The 23,822-nt window shown below is 25.8% G+C and overlaps 1 protein-coding gene across 4 annotated transcripts; it reads left to right on the forward strand.

Moving 5' to 3' along the window:
* The first annotated feature begins 20 nt into the window (after positions 1 to 20).
* LOC107456531 (Myotubularin related protein 6) lies at positions 21 to 23,797 on the forward strand. 4 transcript variants are annotated; one of them, XM_043039257.1, is made up of 16 exons: positions 21 to 380; positions 977 to 1,027; positions 5,137 to 5,253; positions 7,882 to 8,044; positions 9,341 to 9,498; positions 11,482 to 11,607; positions 11,780 to 11,914; positions 11,997 to 12,129; positions 12,978 to 13,087; positions 14,515 to 14,637; positions 17,748 to 17,998; positions 18,713 to 18,838; positions 18,913 to 19,039; positions 20,202 to 20,388; positions 21,393 to 21,532; positions 23,060 to 23,797. In XM_043039257.1, exons 1-16 carry the CDS (start codon positions 357 to 359, stop codon positions 23,204 to 23,206), a joined length of 2,118 nt encoding a protein of 705 aa, XP_042895191.1. In that variant the 5' UTR covers positions 21 to 356; the 3' UTR covers positions 23,207 to 23,797. The 4 variants fall into 4 exon arrangements, with proteins under 4 accessions (XP_042895191.1, XP_042895192.1, XP_042895193.1 ...); XM_043039258.1 differs by lacking the exon at positions 9,341 to 9,498 and adding an exon at positions 10,326 to 10,483; XM_043039259.1 differs by lacking the exon at positions 977 to 1,027 and having other exon boundaries at positions 22 to 380.
* Positions 23,798 to 23,822: the final 25 nt, after the last annotated feature.

Here is a 23,822-nt window from a genome sequence, read left to right on the forward strand (position 1 = left end):
AAAAAAATAAAATTCATAACAGTGCACCAATTCTTTTGAACTTTTGCGTTTCATTTGTTTATTCTCCTCTGTAGTTTTACGAACCGAATTGTGGTGCGGTTTGCTTAATCTGACTTTAGGAGAAAACTGAAAAATAGTTTGTTGACTGCTAAAGAGGCAGACGATAATTTCGAATTGCAAATTTTTATTTATCCCCTCTAAAAAATCTGCTAAAAATGAAATTTCCATTGCAAACTTTTGCAATATTTGTAATAATAAAGTTTGGAAATAGTTTTTCATAACTTATTTTTAATTATTTGCAGTTTTCTGATAATCATTTAAAGACGTACCGTCAAAATAGATTCAGTGTTAAGATCATGGACTTGATAAGGACCCCTAAGGTAATGATTGCTTTTAATTATAAATTTACAATTAGTTTTATTTTTTGATACAGTGCTTGTTGTCCGATTAAATATTTTATGTAATGTTTTGGATTTGTATGAACCATTGAAAACAGCTGTTAACAAGAGTACATTCAGAGTTCTTTATTTCTTGTTATCCTTTAGATTATTTTGTAATTAAGTGTGCAATTATTAACTATGCTATTATATTTACGTACTTTTCTACGTTAATTAAGCATGTAAAGGATTTAAATGAAATTTAATACTCACTTTTAATACTTAATTTTAATGCTCACTTCCACTTTTATGATCTTAGGATTCCAAATTGGGTTATACTGATTTGGCAAAAAATTTTCCTTAATGATATTATATTCGAAGTATTTGTTACCAAATTGATACTACATAATTAACTCTTACAAATCTTTTAAAAGTAATTCATTCATGAATAACAGAAAAAGTTTCTGAACAGTTACGGATGTTCACAATTAAGTTCTTTGAAATATTTTCATTTTATTTTTTATAATCACTTTGCCAAAGATTTCGTTGTTTTAAAAACATCTTAATAGTTTGTCTGGCTCCTGGTTATTTTATTTTAGGGTGTTTTATCAAGTAATCTAAATGGAACAAAATGCTCGTGTGAGTTGAAAGTAAGTTAGATCTTAATAAATATATTGATGTTATGCATGTTTTACATATGGCAATGTCAGAATTGTAAGAGAGACTTTTAAATTTTTTAATTAATTTATTTGAAAGTATTTTATGCATTTTTAGCTAAAGTTTTGCTTGGCTTTTTATTAGCTTAGAATTCTTATTTTAGTTTGCATTTTCTGTCAGTGCCTTCTAAATTAAATATTAATTTTGAACAGTTTTGTTTAATTGTTAAAAAATTTTTTTTTTCATCTTTGATAATTTTTTTTAAGAAATAAAGTAACCAACTGCATAAATGCCATTCTGTGTGAAAATCAACTAAGTGAAATATATTTGGTGCAGATTTTATGTTTAATTGTCTTTTTTTGGTGATTTTTTTTAATGCTTACCTGAAAGCAAAAATAGTAGTACAAGGAAATTGTATCACTTCTTACGAATCAGAGGACAGTGCCAAATATTTATGGAAGCATTTGGAATAATGATTCAGAGCCAGTGAAGTATTATTTGGCAATTTATTTAAATTCAATTTCTTTTTTGGAACCTACATTAAGGGATATTTGCATATGGGTGGCTGTATATAGTGTCTGTAGTCACCATGAACCACTGCTTGTTTTTTATACTGGGATAAATTCATAAAAATGTGTATAGTTGTTTGTTCTCAGAGAATTGCAAATTTTATTCTATCTTCTCCCATTAACAGACGTTTTTCTTGGGTTCTTACCAGCCACTACCTAGTTGTTATCAAAACTTGGCTATAATTTTAGCTTAGATATCAATACAAAAATCTCTTGTGCTCAAAAGGAAAGGTAATTAAGAAGTGGAGCTAAAAAAAAGCAAAAAAATTAAAAAATCTAAATAATACGAAAAGCAAAATAATATATTTTTTGCAACAACCGGATCTTGAAACAAAACAGGCATTTTAGTATACCCATTTTAAAGAGTCTGATATGTGTGATTTTTGTTGTCAATATTTTTTTGGATGTTCTTGCCAAGGTTTGATGATTTTTTAATTATTTTTGTTTAAAGTGATGTTGGCTTACTAAGTTCAAAAAAAAAAAAATTGTGTGTTTTTCCACCTACAAAATGCCAGAATATTGCCCATAATATTAGAATAAGAAACATATTACATTGACAAGTAAAAAAGTTAAAAAAAAAAAAATTTGCAGTTCTACTGTATATGAGTAGGGTTTTTCTTTCTTTTGTAAGCACAATGCTTCGGTTACTTTAAATTAGTAATTGTTATTATTAAAAGTATCTCACAGAAAAATATTGGTGCTAGGAAAGTTTGGTGCAGAGAGCCTCAAAAAATTCTTCTACAGGGCTTGAATCAGTGGTAGGAAAAACTACTTTATTTTTGCAAAAAACTAACTTCAACTACTTTATAACAAATGTAGTTAACTACAAATACAACTACTACTATTTTTTTTTATATGTAGAGACTACAAACTACTTTTGGAGTGTACTCACTACTTCCCTACTTTTAAGAGAAGAACTTTGCCGGAGAACTACATTTACATCCATGTTCAAAATGATTTTGAGTAAAAGCAATTTGCTTATTTAATTATGAGGAATTATTAAGAAATATTTTTTCATGTTTGCAGATTGTTATTCTAAACCCTTTTTCTTAATTTGTCCTTTTAACCGTAACTTTTTATGCCTTTCTTGATGGTGAATAATCAATTTAAGAAGTGCTAGGAAATAATTAAATATTTGCAATTTTCTAACTACAAACTACGATAAAAAGAAGCAACTAAAGCAGCTTTGCTACTTGTACCATTCTGCTTCTGACCACTGATTTGCATTCACCGTACTGGTTTGAGGACTTATAATAGAGTTCCTCTTTCTAATGTACAGTTAGTAAATGTAATATTATCCTTAATTTTTAATGTCGCTCTTTCTAATACAATCCCTCTTTCTATGGCATACAGGTAACAATTTCTGAACGGTTGTGATCTAAAATTTATCAAAAGGAAACAAAACAAGTTTTATTTACTTCCATAATTTTAGTGATGCAGCTCATAACTCTGAAAAAAATTGTGACACTTATTCTTTATGAGGGGTTTTTAAAAATAACCATGTGATGTAAGGTGTTCCTTAAGTATGGTACTCTCGTATTTTGTTAATAGGAAGTAATATTTAATATAGGTGCTATTGTAATATATTTTCTACTTCTACGTATAAGTACCTAAATAAAGTACTGTAAAGTTAAGTACTTTATTTAGGTAAAGTTACTTATGTGTTTATTGTGTATTTTTTCTTGTAATTATTTATGTTTTAGTTAAGAACTATAAACATTATTTCATTTTAAACATTTTTGGTACACTAAAACAAAGAACAATGTGAATAAAGCACAAATGAAAGTATATAATTTGGGTTTTATTCAGATTGTTTTCTGCTTTCGTCTAGATATCACAAGGTATTATCCTTTTCTTTGTTAGATAACTGATACAAATGCATGTTTATAAGAACAAAAACCTTAATGTAAGCAAAATATTTCAGAATTTAGATATTTCTATGAGATTAGCAATATGTTGTAATTATGAGTTCATAATAATAGAATCTGTTTTACTTGTTAGGAAATTCAAAATTTTTTGAATTATATTTTATGTATATGTGTCTCAGTGAAGCGAGGAATCATGCTAATATGTAAGGTAACTTTCATATGAAATTGAATAAATGTATGTGTTGGTTTGATATTTTATTATATTTTTGTACAGTATTTACTATATATTTGTAATTTTATATTTTTTTAAAACTCTGTTTAGATAAGGAAATCTATTTTATATTTTAAAAGAACAGATTTGGACCGTTTTTTTTTATTTATTTATTTTTTTTTTTTTTAGCTTCTTAAATAAACAGGCTCAGATTTTTTATTGACATGGAATCTGACTACTTTTTCTGTTGATCCCTTTCCCTATATTATAAAATCTTTTGGTAAAGGTTACTTATTGAATCGAAAAACTAATATTAATTTGTATGGGGGTTTAACTTAAAAACAATAGCAGGGTGGCTAGAATGAAGAAATGGGATATCAGCAAACAGTCAGAAAATTTATTTAATAAGGTAAAATCGAAGAAATAACAGAGATTTTAACTAAAATACCTAATACGTTATGCAAAATGAATTAATTTAGGTTTGAGATACATAAAAGTCTGATATTTTTTTCAAAAAAGAAAAAGAAACTGATATTGTAATAATTAAAAACAAAAATTCTTTTTAAAACTAAAATTGTAAGTGTAAGTGTTGTTATATCTGCTATATATTAGAATAAAGCATAACTGAAAAATTAATAATAAAATTCATGCCGCCAGTTACAAAAATGGAGAAAAGTTTGAAATTTGTTTTAAGTATTTTGGCTTTTCTGGATAAATATGAACTTTTAACTTAATTGATTTAAACTTTTTGCATTTTTTCTAGCTGTGAGAGAGTTTCACTCTTAAGTGTTATTATTAAATTTATATGTTTCCTGGTAATAATTAGTTTTTGAATTTTGTTAATGAATGATTTAAACAGTTTTTTCCCTTTTAAAGTGTAAAATTTTTGTTACTATGATTTCTTTCCATTTTATCAAAAATATATAAAATAAGGTAATTAAAATCAGTTATTTTTTTTTATTTAACATTACATTATTTTAAGTAATTATTTTTAGTGCATTTTTTTTCTCTTATAAACATAACTTTATAAGTTTTACATTAAAATTATTTTAAAATAGTTTATTTGTTAAAAATTGTTTAATCTTAATATTATTTTTATTTTAACTATGCATATTAAATTAATACTTATAAAATGCTTAAAATTTCACTTTTTTCATTCATATAACTGGACAAGTATGGATATTTTATCACTTTTTCAGTCATTCCATTGTATCAATTTATATTTGTATTGATTAATGCAGTAGCTGGCTTTTTTAAATAAGCTTAATTTTGCTTTTTTAATTTATATTTTTTGCTAGAAAATTTAAGTCTTAATTTCAGCCTATTATTATTTTTGTTGCCTAATTTTTTTTTTTTTTTTTTTTTTTTTNTTTTTTTTTTTTTTTTTTGGTACATTTTTTGTCTTAGAAATTTTATTCATTTTAAAAGAAATGCTAACTGGTTTCTATATTTAGGTAGAGAAAGTTCGAATGCTTGATCGATTTAACAGCAAAAAACCAAATATTGGAACTCTTCACCTTACTGCCACCCATCTGATATTTATTGACCCAGATGGAAAAAAGGAAGCATGGGTATATATGAGTTTTATGTTTTACACAATTTTGAAAATTCAAGCTTTTTCATTTGCAATAAATTCATTAGTAACTTCTAAGTTCTCTGGTCTATACTTTTATAATAGAATTGACAATACTCATAAATTAATTATTCTGAAAGAAACATCCGAAAATTGAGAATATAACAGTGTTTTCATTACACAAAAGAAAATGGGAGAGAATTTCTCACCCTTTCTCAAAAACAGGGTGAGTTTCAGAAAGTTAAGTGAGATTTCTAAACATTAAAAAAAACACGAATAGACTTGGTAAAAATTATTTCTTTAATTATAATGCATTTTTAACATCTTCTAATTGAATATTTTTGCTGCATCATCATATGGAAAATGTTCTATATCTACTTTTTCATCAGTTATTATATTTATTTGGATGAAAAATATCCGTATTTGTTTCGTTTTGACCGTTTCTACCTACATTTGTTTAATTTTCATTTGTCCGTTATGGAGTAGAAGATGTCGCCTTAGCAAGGTATTTGTCCATCTTACATTCATGCACAAAAAATGTAAACGTCTTACATGAAGAAACTTATCTACGGTAAACACGTGGTTGCAGAGAAAATTGTTTTGAAAGGGGGTTCGGGGGTAGCGTTCTGCTGTTCGCTCCGGTTCTGAACAATACTGGTAAATAGGGAAGCTAGATAACAAGGACCGATGTTCAAAATAATGAAACATCAAGGAGGAAAAGTGAAACAGATTTTATTCAAAATGGCAAAAGATGAAATTTTTCCAAAATTCGCGCATTTTGAAATTGATTAATACAGTGTGCGGACTTCTCGCGTTAATCATTTCTTATTGCGAGAAAAGAAAAAAATATGCGAGGTTCTCGCGCTGTAGTGAAAACACTAATATAAAAAACTTTTTTTATTGACCTGGGTATTAAAAAGGAGCTCAATGAAAAATTGCGTAAAACTTAGTTTCTATTAAGAAAAATTTTTCGTTTTCATGGTTGCCACTCCACAAGGAGAATAAGAAAAATCTTTAAAATACAGGGAATTAAAAAATCACCTATAACAGGGAAAATGCAGGAAATTTTGTTTCTTGTTTTAGTCATTTGAAAATGGTGATTATTCAAAGTGCTATTTATGGGATATTTAAGGATTTTTATTAAGGATATTAAGTATGTTCAGTTGTTCCTTTTTCTTTCTAAGTTTTTTCAGCAATTAAAAATAATATAGTTAGCCCAATATAGCTCACACAAGAGTGCATTAATTGTGTTTCCTCTTAATATATTGCTTATAATGTGTGCAGGGAAAACATGTGGAATTTTTTTCCCCCCAGATTTGAGTGGCTACCTTGGTTTTTTTATTTCAGAATCAGCATTTTTTTTTGTTTCAGAATTTAACTCTTTTTTGGAAAAATATTTTTTTTCAGAGAAACCTTAATGATTACTTTTTTATATGTGTTTTTTTATGCTTAGGTTAATTGTTTATTTTTTTAGGTTTTTTATTTTCTCTGCTTTTTCAACATTAATTTAAAATTCTGAATTTTGTACTAAATAATGGATAAAAATAACAATTTTAATGCACGCAATTTAACTGACCATTTACATTAAAATTGATGACTATGACATCATAGTGCCTTTATCTTTACTTGAAAAGTTCATCCAACATTAGCATTCCCTTTTATAATTGCATTTTATTTAGTTATTGATTTTATCTTAAACCAATTGATGTTATCTTTTTATTGAATTCTGGTTTGCAGGAAAATAGCAATTAAAAAAATTGAAAATTTGATTAGTAAGGGCTATTATTGACAAATTCTTGCAGAACATTTATAATTATCAAAAATCTTGCTGCACTGAACACTATTTATAGTTTTTGTTTAAGAAATTTTTTTTTCAAATTCTGCTTATTTTTTAATTAACCTTTAAATTTTAAGTAGATTATAATCTAATCCAACTTTAAATTAAAGTGCAAAATTTTTGGCAATGAAAAATGGTAATCAATTTGTTATAAAGATAATTTTTGTATTCATGACTTGTATACAGGAACAATCAAATTGAATCTCTACCCTTTACAACTTAAATGTTATATTCTCAATTGGGAAATGAGATAAAGAACAGAATATGCTATTCATCATTTAATACAAAATATGTATTGCAAATTTTTTGCTTTTCTCTTAAACAAGATGCCATTTCTCCATTAACTGTTAGTACATATTTTCTCTTTAGTATGTAATTAGAATGTGGTATCATATTTAAAAAAAATGAAAGCTATATAAAAGAGAATAATTTGCATGAAAAAACAATTATCATAATTTGCTAACTTATTGTGTCATAAAATTTCTCACATTAAAAATAGTATGTAAAAATTATGTATGTAAAATTATGCATATATTATATGTATGTAAAAATAATAATTAAGAATATAAATTATTAATCCTTTGTCAAAGTACATAAATTAAGATTATATTGAAAAAATTTCTAATGAAACTGTTTAAAAAATTCCTTTAATTTAAAAATAAAGTAATGGTGCTTCAACCCACACCATGTCTAAAAACTGTGCTTTCTGGGTAAGCATTAAACATCACTTGACTTTTATGTTTGATTTTAATAACATCACTTTAATTTGTATTACCTTTATTGTTTCAGATTTTACATACACATATTGCTGCTGTCATTAAACTACCCATATCCACTATTGGTTCTCCCTTGCAAATAAGATGTAAAAATTTCTTATCTGTGACCTTTGTTATTCCAAAAGAAAGAGACAGTCATGATATATTTACATCTTTACTTAAATTTTCACAACCCAGTATGTATCATTCATGTATTTATAAGATTTGTATATAATTGAAGTGCATGTAAGTTTGATTTAGACAAACAATTCTGTAACATTTTACTTTGTCTACAAAAGAAAAAAAAGCTAGATGTGAAATTGTTAATAAATATACATACTAATTTTCTAAAGGTAAATCAAAGTCATTTAAATTGTTTATTAAATAACATAATAATTTAGAAATATCTTGAATTCAGGTCCCATGGAGAGGGAGAAGCAGAGTTTCACACAGAAAAGGGCACTTCTGTGTGAAACACTTCACAGCTTCTTCACAGAAAAGGGCACTTTGGTTTTGAAAAGGCACTCATTTAACAACGAAAAAATTTATTAAAATGTGTAATATTATGTAATAACTGAATTTGATCCTAAACAATTTTTAAATTACCCTCTTATACAATTTTATGTTTATATTTCAAAAAGTAATTCTCACTTATTGTCAAAATAAGAACATATATTTGCAGTTTGTAAAAAATAATTAATGGTATGTTAAAAAACAATCTCTGTGCATTTTTTTAAGCAAACTTTAAAAAAATAAATAACTTGACAGCTTTTTTCTATAATTAAACTGAAAATTATAAAAAAATGATCATTTGAAAGTGCATTTTTTTAAAAAAAAAAACAGGTAATTATTTTAGAAGTAAATTTAAAATCACATAAAAAATTAATTGATATACTTTCCTTTCCTTTAAAAAAAAAAAGATAGAAACTTATACAAATTGAACTAGTTGAGAATAATCCTAACAAAGTAAATGTTCTTAATAGTAATCAGAATTAAACCTATAAACACATATTATTTTATCAGTGTGTAACATGTGTTTTCTTTAGTAGTAAATTTCATTACTGGTAAAATGTGTTTTCATTAGTAGTAAATTTCAAATCATTGTGTTGTTTTTTTTTTTCATATTTTTTTTTTTTAGAGAAATAATTTTAAAAAATCTGTAAAAATCAATTCTAAATTTTCCTTACTTCTTATCATATTTTCTTATAAAGGACATGTATGAATAATTTCTAGAACAAAAATTATAAATTCTTGTATTATACTAGAAACAATAACATTTTATTGGTTCCTTCAGTGAATAATAGTGAAAATTGGTAATTTTGTTTTCAATATTTTTTAATTCTTTCATAGTTTCTTTAAATCAAAGTTTAAAAAAAAAGGCTTGTTTATTAATTTCAATGTATTTTTAAAGATTTATTTTTCAGTTTTCATTTCCTTTTTTTATCTTGTATTTAGTTATCTGTTTACTAAACTCTTCAATATTTTTATCACAGTCAATATTCAAGATTTATATTGCTTTCACTATACTGCATCAAATGAAGATTTACCTAAGAGATCTGGTTGGAATAAATTTGATTTACAGGCTGAATTTTCACGAATGGGACTCCCAAATCAAAATTGGGCTCTAACTTCTCTCAATAAAGATTATAAAGTAAGTATCTATTTATTTTTGTAATGTTGACAATGATTTTGATTATTCAAGCTAATCATCAAAAATTGACATAAGAATTAAAAAAAAGAAAAGAAAAAAACATGGATTATTTGAAATTTTTTACTCTGCAGTTGAATAATATACATGTGGAAAAAGAAACTTTAATGAAAATGTCATAACTATTTAAACATGAAAAATAATTCTAAACAAAATATAATAAAATTTTATTTTTTAAAAGTTATAATAAACTATTTAGTTTCCCGATATTGTTCTTTTAATCACTATATAATAGGCCATAAAATAAAATTTTCTACCTGAATACAAGAAACACAAGAAATATTAACAAAATGTGGACAAAACAGTTAAGAATTTAGAAATATAGACAGCACTTACAAATGTTCAAATGTAGATGAAAATTGTAACAAAGTCTAATTTCTTAGTTATGTTTAAATATATTCTTACACATACTAAATATGTTTTTTTTTTTATCAAAGAGCCTTAAAAATATTTTTAGAATTTACTTATCAAAATACCATAGTAACTAATTTAGCTTATTAAAGTGAAAATGGTAAAAATCCTCATTAAAATGGTCTTTTAACTAATCTAATATCTGATTGAATTCCTTTAANGAATAATAGTGAAAATTGGTAATTTTGTTTTCAATATTTTTTAATTCTTTCATAGTTTCTTTAAATCAAAGTTTAAAAAAAAAGGCTTGTTTATTAATTTCAATGTATTTTTAAAGATTTATTTTTCAGTTTTCATTTCCTTTTTTTATCTTGTATTTAGTTATCTGTTTACTAAACTCTTCAATATTTTTATCACAGTCAATATTCAAGATTTATATTGCTTTCACTATACTGCATCAAATGAAGATTTACCTAAGCGATCTGGTTGGAATAAATTTGATTTACAGGCTGAATTCTCACGAATGGGACTCCCAAATCAAAATTGGGCTCTAACTTCTCTCAATAAAGATTATAAAGTAAGTATCTATTTATTTTTGTAATGTTCACATATGATCTTGATTATTCAAGCTAATCATCAAAAAAGTGACATAAGAATTTAAAAAAAAAAAGAAAAAGGATTATTTTAAACTTTTTACTCTGCAATTGAATAATGTACGTGTGGAAAAAGAAACTTTAATGCAAATGTCATAACTATTGAAACATGAAAAATAATTCTAAACAAAACATAATAAAATGTTATTTTTTAAAAGTTATAATAAACTATTTAGTTCTCCGGTGTTGTTCTTTTAGTCACTAGGTAATAGGCCATAAAATTGCCTGAATATGTTAAAGTATTTCGTATATGAAATAGTAAGGACACCAAATACACAAGAAATATTAAAAAAATGTAGACAAAAAAGTTAAGAATGTATAAATATAGACAGAGAACTTACAGCTGTTCAAATGTAGATGAAAATTGTAACGAAGACTAATTTTTTAGTTATGTTTAAATATATCCTTAAGCATACTAAATATGTTTTGTTTTTTTATCAAAAAGCATTAAAAATATTTTTGGAATTTACTTATCAAAATACCATAGTAACTAAGTTAACTTATAAAAGTGAAAATGGTAAAAATCCTCATTAAAATGGTCTTTTAACTAATCTAATATCTGATTGAATTCATGTCAACTCTTAAACAAGCTTCATATAAATATACATGAAGGCTTAAAATAGTTTTTGAGGATTAATTTTTTTGGTTTTGATATTAAGTAATAAAGTTGATCAAACAATTTTTTAAGGAAGCCCAAGAAAAGCTATTTTTTCTTCTATAATTAATACTTTATACAATAGTACCATTTCTGAAGAATTTGATAATTTTCAAAAACCTTTTGATCAGCATAGATAGTTTTTTCTAATGCGACGATAAATATTGCAGTAGTTTTCTTAGAATTTATATGCTTAATTAATAAAAGTTTATATATAAATTATTTTGGGAAATTATAATAACATAACATTTTATATTTCTGTTTCAGATTTGTGATACTTATCCAAAGATTTTATATGTGCCTGCCTCTGCTTCTAATGGTGTACTACTTGGAAGCAGTAGATTTCGTAGTCGTGGAAGATTACCTGTGCTTTCATATTTGCACAAGAATCAGGTTGATATATTTTATTTTTACGTTAGTCTATCTGCATATTTGTGATAGTATCTCTAAATTCTTTGCATTATATCGAGAGTTAACAATATAATTTATTATTCACAATACTAGATTTACAAAGAAAATTGTTAAAATATTTTTTGTTTTGTATAATAGAATATTTTTTTTTAAGGCTGCGATTTGTCGATGCAGTCAACCACTATCAGGTTTCAGTGCTCGGTGTGTTGAAGATGAGCAGTTGTTGCATTATATGTTAAAATCAAGTCCCAATAAAGATTTTATGTACGTTGTTGATACACGCCCTAAGGTATTATTTCAGCCATCTTTATTTTATGCTTTAAAAAAACTTGCAAGTAATTGTAGTTTAAAATTTATCTCTTATATTTTAGATTAATGCTATGGCTAATAAAGCAGCTGGAAAAGGATATGAGAATGAAGATTTCTATAAGAGTATCAAGTTCCAGTTTTTTGGAATTGAAAATATACATGTAATGAGAAATAGTCTTCAAAAACTAGTTGATAGTATGTATTAATTCTATAAAAAAAAGTATATTTTAATTTGGAGGCTAGTTATGTTATTTTATGTCTTTGATACATCACAAAAAAAAAACATTTAACACTTATTTCTATTTTTTTTATTCACTTAATTCTTTTGTTCTTCAATTGTTGATTTTGAGCAAGCTAGGAAAGTTAATAGTCATTGCTGTGAAGAATTACTTTGCTCATTGTGATTTTTGATACTTAAATAATAGTTTAGATAAATTTTTAAACTAAACCCTTGTGTTTTAAAAAGATAAGGGGTTTGGAGATTTTTTTTATTAAATGTCTTTGGGAAAAATTTATTAAAGTTGATTGAATCAACAAATAGCCTCTGTAGCTAAAAAAATATATATACTGTATAACAGAAATTTGTACTACATTTAATGACCAAAATTATTAAAAGTTAAAAATTATATAGAATTCACAAACTAGGAATATCTGTTAGCATATTGAAGGAACTAACACCTGTAATATTTTTAAAGTATTTTTAAATTCTAATTTTAAAAGAAAATGTTAAGCCACTTACATTTTTCGCTGAAGGATTTTTTAATGTCATCATTTTATATATATAGGTTTTTCATGTAACTATTACTGCTATATATAATTCTATTGTTGTCAATTTCTCTTGGTAGCAAATCTTAATCACAGGAAATGATATTAGAAGTGTTTTAGAACTTTAATATGATATTAAAAAAAGACAATTTTGAAAGGGAAAAAAAATTTAAAATCGCAAAGTGATTTTGCATGCTAACGTCATGTTCAAGTTATATTATTTGTGTTGTGTTATTGTTTTATTGTGTTGTAAAACAGTGTCTTATTTTTTTTAATAGCATGTGAACTAAAAGTTCCTACTATGAATGCCTTTTTAAGTGGCTTGGAAAATTGTGCATGGCTTCGTCATGTAAAAAGTGTCTTAGAAGCATCTGCTTTTATTGCTGAAGTGAGTATGATTTTTATTGAAACATATATATTAAATTATGTTGAAAAAAATTGTAAATCATAGAAAAATTGATTTCTCAGATATTTAGGAAAACACTAATTAAATGTGATATTTTAAATTACTGCTTTGAAATTTATCTCTTTATCTTGGAAAATTCAGGTACTCAGAATCCCTAGTGTTATATTAACTAAAATTAGCAATTGTAATATTGAAATATTTTTCGCTAGTTTTAAACTAAAATATCCAAGCTTAAATTATATTTTAATAATTTTATATTTAATTAGTAGTTAATTTATTAGTAATTTAGTTATTATTAACTATCTGTATTTATTCTATAAATGTTTGTAACGAAATATAGATTAAATAATTATACTGATTATTTTCTTATTTATTTTTTCCTACTTTAAAGTTTGTTTTTATGAAACTCGAAAGTAGGCAGCTTTTGCTCATTCAAAGAGCTGACAAAATATCTATTTGGTCAGTATGAATAGTATGTCCATTTTCTTTAATTTTTTTGTAATATTTTGTAATTGATTGATTGCGGAACATAAAAAATTCAGTCTATGGTAATTTCTATAACATCGTCTATAAGTTTTTTATTGAACAAACTTCGTATTTTCAATTATCATACCTAACCGGACAAAAAAAAATTACTATGTACCTTGGTGTCTAATTCAACTTTTCAAACCCCTATAATTTTACGAAAAACAGGAAGTCGATTTATTACCGAAGAGTTATAAAGTAAAAAACATGCGTTGATCATGAAATATTGATTCAATATAAACTATGAGATAGATATGAATAACTCTGTATCAGTTTATCCTTTTCAAAAACTATTTTTAATATGTTACATACTATTTTGCATTTTCTCTCATAACTTCTTTATATACGAAATTTTTTTTGAGAAAGTTCTTTAAGTTACTTTTAGATGAAAATTAAGAATAAGAAAAGTTAAGCTACTTTATTAAAATGTATTTCAAAAAATATAACACTATGAAAACTTTTAAAATCACATCATTGTGCTAAAAATTTAAAAATTCCAGAAAATTATCTGTGTCGGATTCAATGTTAGCAGTGTTGTCATAAATTTCTACAAAAAAAAAAAAAAAAACCTCTTCACCTCATAACAAAGAATATAAAGTTCCTCACCTTTATTTTAAAGATTTTACAAGAAACTAGAAATTTTCATTTTTGGCTTTTTCAGCGGTCTATTTATACATGTCAGAAATTTGTAATTTCGTGACCAAAAATCAGGGGTCAACTTATACACCGAGATGTACAGTAATTCTTTGTTCTGTAACCATTACATATTTGAATGAATTCCTATTTATGAGTTTGTCCATCCAAATATTTCCATTATTTATCAGAAGTTTTTCAATAACCATTTGCTTATTATTGTATTGAGATTTGTTGTTTTCATGTTTAAGGCTCTTGAGAAAGGAACATCTGTTTTAGTTCATTGTTCTGATGGATGGGATAGAACAGCTCAAACATGCTCTCTTGCAGCCCTTTTACAAGATCCATATTACAGAACTATTACTGGTTTCCAAGTCAGTAATTTCCTTTTTAATTGAAATTTTTAGAACATTGTACTTAAAGCTGTTTTTTGAAGCTTTTTCGCCAAGTAAAATAAAAATAAAAAAAACGTAGTTTAAGTGCCTTACACTTGTAGCAATGCAATGATTTTAATTTATATGTATAATCTTGCAGTGAAGAATTATCTGGGCTTTAGGACAGACAAATAACTAAAAGATTTTTAATGTTATTAAACTTTTTTTAAAATTGCCAATTTGGCAACATTTTCCCACTTAGATGAAAATTGCAAACTCACTGCTGTACTCTCAGTTTTTTCAAATTTTAATGAGCCCAGGTAATGCAGCATAGGAGTAAGTCTTTAAATATTAAAAAATTCGACCACAAACTCCTTTCCTTTTCACAAAACTGTCAGGGTTGCCACTCCACAGGGAAAACCTGGAAAATACAGGGAATTTAAAATTCACCTAAAATAACAGGGAAAATGCAGGGAATTTTGATTTTTTCTTTACAAACTGGAAAAATACAGGGAATTTTGTTTTTTTATTTTGGTCTTTTAAAATATGGTGACCACTTAAAGCGTAATCTATGGGGTATTTAACCATGATATTTGAGCTATACTAAACTATTTCATTTACCATAGCATTATTTAAGTATGTTCAGCTGTTTTTCCAGCAATTGAAACTAATAAATATAGGTAGCCTAATATAGCTCACACAAGAGCAGAGTAATTGTTGTTTCCTCTTAATATATTGCATATAACATGTACAGGGAAAACACAGGGAATTTTTTTCCCAGATTTGAGCGGCAACCCTGACTGTGGCTTTTCTCCATATTGACGTTTTGCGCTATTTTCTAAATAAGCGCAGACAGTCCTGGCTTTAGATAGGTTTATCTTAGCCTAACAGTCATGAGTAACAGTTACAAACTCACAACAATTATGAAAATAGCATATTATTCGCATAAAAAACATCATTTCATATTATGACAGAGCCTTCGAAAAACAGACTTAATCTCATTGATTGAGCTTGTTAATATTAAGATGTTTAGCTATTTTAAAATAGGAAAGTAATAGTAATTGTATTTCTTTTTCTGTCGTAAAATTTTTAAAAAATGACACAACTATGTTTTTAAAAATGAATATTTATTTTCAAACAATAAAATTATTTGAGTTTACTAATGTTATTGAAAGTCTAATTGGAAAATATATATATAATGAAATTTTGCTTTCAGGCATTTCTCTAGGAAAGTATAACTTTTAAAATCTTCAAACCTCTAAAATTGAAATTATTTTTTCTGAAATTCAGATAATTGGCTAAGTTAATTTAAACTCTAGTTTTAAAGTGTTTTTTCTAGTTTTTAGAGTCGTTACATGGAAATTTGTGTCTCAATAACATGGAATTGAAAAAAATTTGATTTAAAAATTCATGTGGAAACCTGTAGCAATAACTAAAAAATGGTCGACAAAACTATATAGATTTAAAATAAAAGCATTGCAAATCAAGCATTTCAAATACTGACTATTCAACTGTCCGAATGGTAGCGTTATTCTATTATTAAAAAAATTGCAATGTTAAAATATTCTTTGCAAAAACTGATCAACAAGACCACATGAATTTACAGCTCATCGCACATCAAAAGTAATCTGTACACCATATACATCAAGATTGTTTTTGTACTCGAATGTGCACTTTGAGTTTCCATGTTGTAATAATATGATAAAAATATTACGTTTTTTAAAACCATCAAGAAACTAAAAATTTGTTCAATTGTGGAAACTGTCCTTTTAATTACTGCCAAAAAAACTACTATCTGTACTATGTGAATTTATAATTGAATAGTAGCAATGCTCTGCAAAAATTTGTGTGTCAAAAGATATTGAAATATCCAGATTTTAAATCAAATTGGAAAGTAACTGATGATAAAACAATTGAAAAACTGTGTGCTTTTGGATCTAATGCATTTTTTTATTTTGAGCCTGTAACTTTGACATTTCTGTTTAAATAATAAATCTAAAGTTCGGAAATTTCCACGCTTCCTAAACGCTTTAGAAGTCTACTCTATATAACAGTTGAAAATAAATGTTAAGGGTATAAATTTTTCTAAAAATAACAATTTTTATTAAATATTTTACCTAATCTAAATAACTATTAAGTGTAAATAAGTTATTAAACTAAGATATAAACTTTTTTTTTATTTATTAACTACCGTATATTCCAGTGTATAAGTTGAGTTTTCAAATCCCAAAACCTTTACAGAAATCAGGGGGCCGACTTATTCGCTTGTAATAAAGTCAGACTTTTTTCATTGTGAAATACTGATGCACTATGAACTCACTATCACACGACCGTGTACCTATGTTCCTACTTCATTCTCATCTTAATTATCACTTCTTTTTTTTTAAATTTTAGATATTTTCATAGTTTGTTTTTTCTGCGGTTAACTTATACATAAAACATTCAAGAAAATTGCTATCTCATTATCAAAAATAAGTGGTTATATACTGGGATATACAGTATTCAAAATAGTTAAGGTATTTTTTATCGCAATAATTAATGGTCTTGCCAGTAAAGTGTCTTTTTCAATTTTTTTCTAAAAAGATGACTTTTTGATACTAATATTCACAAATGACTAAAACATAATATATATATATAAATTTAGAATCTTTCTACAGTATTTTAGTTATTCCATTCCATGCACTAAAAGAAAAAAAGATTAAGCGTCAAAATTTGCTTGTCCATTATTGTCCACAAATTAGCCATGTCTTGTTTGCTTATAAAATTCGATCCTAGTCATTTGATTAAAAAAACATATGCAGACTATTCAATTTTCAATTACACTATTGATCTCTGTCATAAGTGTTTCTGTTAAAAAATGTTAATTGCTATGAAAGTATTATTTTTGTTATAATAAATGTTCTCACTCCTATCTTTTTCAGCATATTCTTTTTTGTCTACTTATAAATTAAAACTTAATTTAGTGTTGGGGAATAAAATGTTTCTTTCATAAATTTTAGAGACATATCTTTTTATTTTAATTTGATATGTATGTGGAATGCATTTATAAGAAAAATTTGTACACATTTACTAAGCACAACACGATTTAAATGTATTATTTTCCTTTTCAGGCTCTAATTGAAAAGGAATGGTTGGCATTTGGTCACAAATTTACTGAACGGTGTGGTCTTATTCAGGGCGATCCAAAAGAAGTGGCTCCAGTATTTACACAATTCATTGATGCTGTTTGGCAATTGACTCAACAGTTTCCTACTTCATTCCAGTTTAACGAACGGTTTTTGTTAACTATTCATGATCATGTTTATTCTTGTCAGTTTGGCACTTTCTTAGGGAATTGTGAGAAAGAAAGAATGGATCTTAGGTAAGTGTGTTGAATTCTTATATTACATTGTGTTAATTTTTTAATTTCCGTGGTCTTTCGAATGCAAATTAGTGATGAGTTAATTATTTATCAGTCAAGCAGTATTTTAAATGTCTATTTTAAAATTTTTATGTAAATTTTGAAAGTCTTTTTTTCCCCCCCACACTTTAATCTATTATTTAAAAACATATTTAAAATCATAAAATTTTGTTATATTTCTACTGAAAGAGAATAGTAAAATCAAAGATTATGACTTGTTTCATATGGAATTATATATATAAAAAATATTTCGCTTAAACTGTTTAAAGAATTTTTGTAATTAAAATTTTTTTAATGAACTAACCTAATTATTATTTATTTTATAATAAATAATACAATTTATAATTCAATTTAATTAGGAAAATATAAGCATTAGTATATTATTACACTTGTTAAAAAAGGTTTTAAAAAAATCCTTTACCTCAATCTTCATTTTATCTTTTTTTTACTTTTAATCATAATGTATAACTAACTAAGTTAGTATTTTCAACAAAATGATTTTTCTAGTGCAAAATAATATTCTAGGCTCTATCCAATCTATGTTTTGAGAACTTAACACACTTTTTAAATATTTTTTCTGTAATGAAATAATTCTGTTTTCGAATTCATAATTCAAAGCTATTTTATTCTATCTGTTGTAAAATACACTAATTTTGATATATTTTAAAATTATAGGCTAAGTGAAAGAACTTACTCCTTATGGGGATATTTAATGAACCATTTATCAGAGTTTCTAAATCCTCTTTATAGAAGAGATGTTGATGATGCACTACACTTAAATGCTGCTCCACAGACTATAAAGTAATTTCTTTTTTATTAAAGCTTTTAAATTTTAATTTCACGAGATTAAAAAAAATTATTGCTTAAATTTGTAGATTTTGGAGGGGAATGTATAACAGATTCGATAATGGTGTTCATCCAAGAGAACCATTAGGAGATATGCTTGTTGCTGCAAAAGATCATATTTCTAGTTTAGAAGATCATGTTTTATTGCTCCAAAAAGTAAGTGAAAATAAAAAGATATTTATAATTATCTCTCCTGTCATTTTACTTTGATAAAAAAAGAAGACATATATTTTTGAAGTTAATATATAAATGGAGGAAATCATATTTTGTTTGTTGGTTTAGAAAATTTATTTTTTGCTCTGTTTATTATGCTAAATTTATCTTCTTAAAAACATATTTGTTACAAATGCTTGTTCTTGATATTAATTTTATAAGCCAATATAAACTCATTTTATATAAAATAGTAAGCACAGTTTAAAAAATGTTTAAAGTGAAATTGATGAATCCCACCCAATGTTTAGCACTAATTTAGTTTATTTTACTAAAAAGTAGAAATAAATCTTGTGTATTAAAATAAATAAAGAAAAATTAAAATGTCTGCATGAAGTCTATGGCATACTCAATTTTTAAGTATTATTATTTTTCTTGATTCTGTTGTATCAACTTTTATATATTTATAAAAATTCGATAATTTATCCTCATGTCAAATAATGTTAGGTATGTTTTTTATCACTCAAAGCTTATATTAAATAGAATTTCTTTAAATGAGTAAAGTGTTTCATAATTTTAATAACAAAGTATGTTATAACGTTATTGTTAGAATTGTTAATGGGTGTTTTGATCCTCTAAAATGACTTTTTTATCCCAAATCTCTAAAAAAAAAATTCAGCCAAGAGATTTAATTTTTTTAATAACAATGGTAGATTTTAGTGATATAAAATCAGACAGTTTCGATCTGAATTCATCATGTATTATACATGTATAAATCTGAATCATATCATGTATTTATACATGTATAAATAGGCAAATCGCCATGAATTGTCGAAAAAAATATTGTTGGGCTTATACATAGAACTACGCTTAAAATAAATTGGGAGATTAAGCCAAATGCATTATAATTATGAAATGACTTGGCACAACTATGTCACTTTCAGTAGTAAAATAAATATGTAGTAAATAAAAAAAAATGTTTGTCCATGCTTGTAATACACATTAATTCTTATTTTTTTGTTGTTAACATGTTTCAATTTAAGTTATGAGTGAAGCCTTTAAGATTTCATTATTAAAATGGCATAATCACGCTTAAAAACTTAATTGCATTATTGATTTATAACTGAATATTTGTAAAATACAAATATAATTTTAAAAATTCCTTCAGAGAATTGGCCAACTAAAGAAGATTCTTGGTCGAGCTGAAACACCTAGCAAAAGTATTGATTGCTCGATGACTGATAGTGGAGTGGCTGATGATTTTGCCCAAAAATTGAATATGACAAAAGCAGATCATGCTGCAGGTGATACTACAGATTCGGGATTTGAAAATGGAAATATATTAGAAATCAATGGTAATGTATATTTTAAAAGCAATTTCATACCTTATATATCAATGCAAACCTTGCCACAAATTTTTTAAAAATGTATGTGAAAGCATAAAACTCATTTCTTTAAGTTGCATTTCAAAGAAAGATGCACATAATTTTACTTTAAAAAGTCACATTTTTGTTTTTCATTCGTCAGCAGTTTACTTTAATTAACATTTTAATGTTCATTGTTTTTGATAATACAACTTTTAATTACATGTTTTCTTAAATTGCAGATAGAACTTCATGTTGTAAACTTAACTGGTATAGATTTAAAGTTCTTTTAAATGAATTTCAACAAATATAGATGTACACATTTTGAATGGCTCCACTGCAGCAAAGATATATAATTTGTAATGTGAATTCAGAATTTTTCAATTTTAACTTTAGAGTTACATTTATGTATATCTGAATTTTGATATCAAAGACGGAAAAAAAAATTAAACAATGCTTTCAAACAGAAAAAGTGATAAAAAATCGCATTCAAAAAGTGTTAAGCATCGCCGCAGTTTTAAAAAATTATCAAACAGCAGCGGTCGCCATTGCAATGCATGCAATAACAACGCATGCACACTGTTTACTATTACTCTTGATTATTGTAGTTGAAAAGTGTGAGGACGCCATCAATTCCAAACCACGACCCATTTTGCCAATGGGTCGTGGTAATACAATAATCTTTAATGAAATAATGCGAAATAAATTCCTTACATGAATTGAAATATTTTTTTTATTTCGGTTGTGAATCATAATTTTCATACTAATTTGTGAAAAATGTTTAGCCTTTACACATTGTTGCATATCTAATAATGTGGGAAAACTGGTTATGCCCTTCAGAGCAAAAAAGTCGGTTGAAATGCTTCTTTTTAAGTATGTGACTCAATGAATGATTAAAATTTTGTATAAAAATGTTACTCAAGTTCTGATGCTAAATAAGTATAAAATTGCACAAAGCATCGAAAAAATGCTAAATTCAAACATTTCAATTATAGATACTCCAGAAGATGAGTTAGGAAATTCTCTATTTTATCAACTTCAGGAAGAAATAGAATCTGTAGCAATAGAGTGGAAAACTCTAAGAAATGTCAAAGAATGTATATGTTCCACACCCTTTGACCATTTTAGTAGAAAGGTTTGTATTTCATTTCGTTATAAAAAAGGTGTTATATCAGCAAAAAAAAAAGTTTATTTATTTTATGTGTCATGCTGAATTTTCATTAACTCATTATCCAAAAGCCTTCTTTAAAAAGAACACAAATTTTCTTAATCCCGCTCTATTACGTTTATTATGCGTGTATTGTTTCTGTGCAAGCTATAATAAACTGAAAGCGGTATAGTGTGCAGAAAAATAATCACCCCGAAAAACTTTAGATCTAATGATTGGATCTTCATGTACTTGGATTTAATGGTTTGAGGTGGTAAATTCAAATATGCTAATTAAATAGTGCAGATGATATTTTATGCTACGAAATCACTCACAAAAATCTACTTTCTTTGAATAAACATACCTTTTTGACAGATCAGGATTCTTTATCCTCAAAATATTGGGGGTAGCCACAATCTGGGAAATATGGTCCTGATAGTTTGGTCTGGAGAGCAGTCCAAAGTTTGGACCTCTTAACGTTTATTTTACTTTTCGTGTTTTTTGTCATATCTCAAGAATTTTTTAAGCGAATTAAAAAAAATTTGTACTTTATTATAAAATTTGTTTATCAAAAGATAATGCCATGACAAAAATTATTTTTAACAGTTTATTTAATATTAGTCTAAAAAACAAGTCGGTCAAAAAGTTCCTGGGGAATCAAATTTTATAATGAGATTTCTTTAAAATTCAATTTCTCAGACAGAAACTGTTTGACCAATCTTCTGTTTGTATTTTGCCTTATAAAATTAAATTATTTATAATTAAATTTTATAATCGTGTGCAAACATTTTTTGATTCTTGATATGGCGAAGTACACGAAAAGTAAAATTAACATGAGGGGTCCAAACTTTGGACCTCTCTTTTGACCAAACTATTAGGACCGTATTTCCCAGATTGAGGTTGTCAAAAAAAAGTATGTTTATCCAGAAAATATGTTTTTGTGTCTGATTTCATAACTTAAAATATCGTTTCCACTAATTAATTAGAATATTTGAGGCTACTCCCTCTAGCAAGTGAAGATTCAATCAGTAGATAAAAAAATATTTTGTAGTACACTGTTCATAAAAAAAGAATTACCTTAAGTTATTCTCAGTATGACAGCAATTGTATACATCAAAGCTGACTGTACATTGAGTGAGTGGGCTGCAGTCAGATCCAACTTAAGTTACAGAGTGATTCCAAAAATATTTTGTTGTTCCAGTTATGTTTTTTAAAACCATTATTCAAGTTATGAGATTTGATATGTCTGCTGTTTACGAAAAATTATGACCTATAGAAAGCAAAGTAGTTTTAAATTTACAGAAAAGGTTTTTTATGTTTGTGTGAAAAGATGGTTAAAAAACTTTTTCAAGTAACAAATTTTAACTAGTTTCATTTCAAAACATTTACTACCAAAGTTTCAATATGTTAACAAAGCTCTTGATACTGATATTTGAATTCAGATAATATTATTTGTACCTATGAAATTATAATTGCTGCAAATCTATATTGAGAATTACTTTCTTTTTATTTCAGTTTCACTGTTGGAGTTGTGGAGAGGTTTTTTGTATCCGGTGTATTGATAAGCGAATACCTCTCAAGGGTCACCATCATCGCAGGCCTGTTCCAGTTTGTCGTCATTGTTATAAAGAACTCATGAGGACTAATTCTATAGATTCTTAAAATAGAAAATTATATATATTTAACATAAAATAAATATATAACTACATATAAATATTCTATCGCATAATGCCTTTTTAAAATTTATAGTACAACTAGCAATACGTTTTTTTTATGTAAATGGCTTACCCCCCACTAATTTAGTTTTCTATTTCAATAAATTTGAAATTAAAAGTTTTGAAATGCATAAGTATATGCAATAAAATTAAGTTACAAATATAATTAAACTTGGATAATATTTTTTTTGTTTGTTATTTTACTCTGAAATGGGCATTGATGAAGTTCCTTATATTTTAATAAAGTATTCCAAGGAGTTAGAGCTTTTTATCTTCTGTTGAATATCAAGGTCAGATTTTTTCTCCGTATTTAATTTTATGAATATATATAAATAAATTGTACATAAAGGTTATCAATTGAATTAAGTCACAAAGTATTGTATAATTTAAGTCATTTTTTTTATTATATTTTTTAGTGTGCTGGCCACATTTATACTTACTGATTTATGTATGATTATTGAAATACTGAATATTTTGTTTGGAATATTGTTTTATCTATACAAGTTAAGAAATGTAAAATAAAATTATTTGAAATGTACTGATGTTATGCATTACTTCAAATA

This window comes from Parasteatoda tepidariorum, chromosome 4 (assembly GCF_043381705.1).
Source record: "Parasteatoda tepidariorum isolate YZ-2023 chromosome 4, CAS_Ptep_4.0, whole genome shotgun sequence".
Lineage (NCBI taxonomy): Eukaryota > Metazoa > Arthropoda > Arachnida > Araneae > Theridiidae > Parasteatoda > Parasteatoda tepidariorum.

Excerpts from the sequence above, each read along its gene's own strand:
- LOC107456531 (XM_043039257.1), top strand. The coding sequence starts at position 357 with ATGGACTTGATAAGGACCCCTAAG. Across the intron at positions 9,499-11,481 it reads CTCTCAATAAAGATTATAAA|ATTTGTGATACTTATCCAAA; the intron begins GTAAGTATCTAT and ends TTTCTGTTTCAG. Across the intron at positions 21,533-23,059 it reads TTGACCATTTTAGTAGAAAG|TTTCACTGTTGGAGTTGTGG; the intron begins GTTTGTATTTCA and ends TTTTTATTTCAG.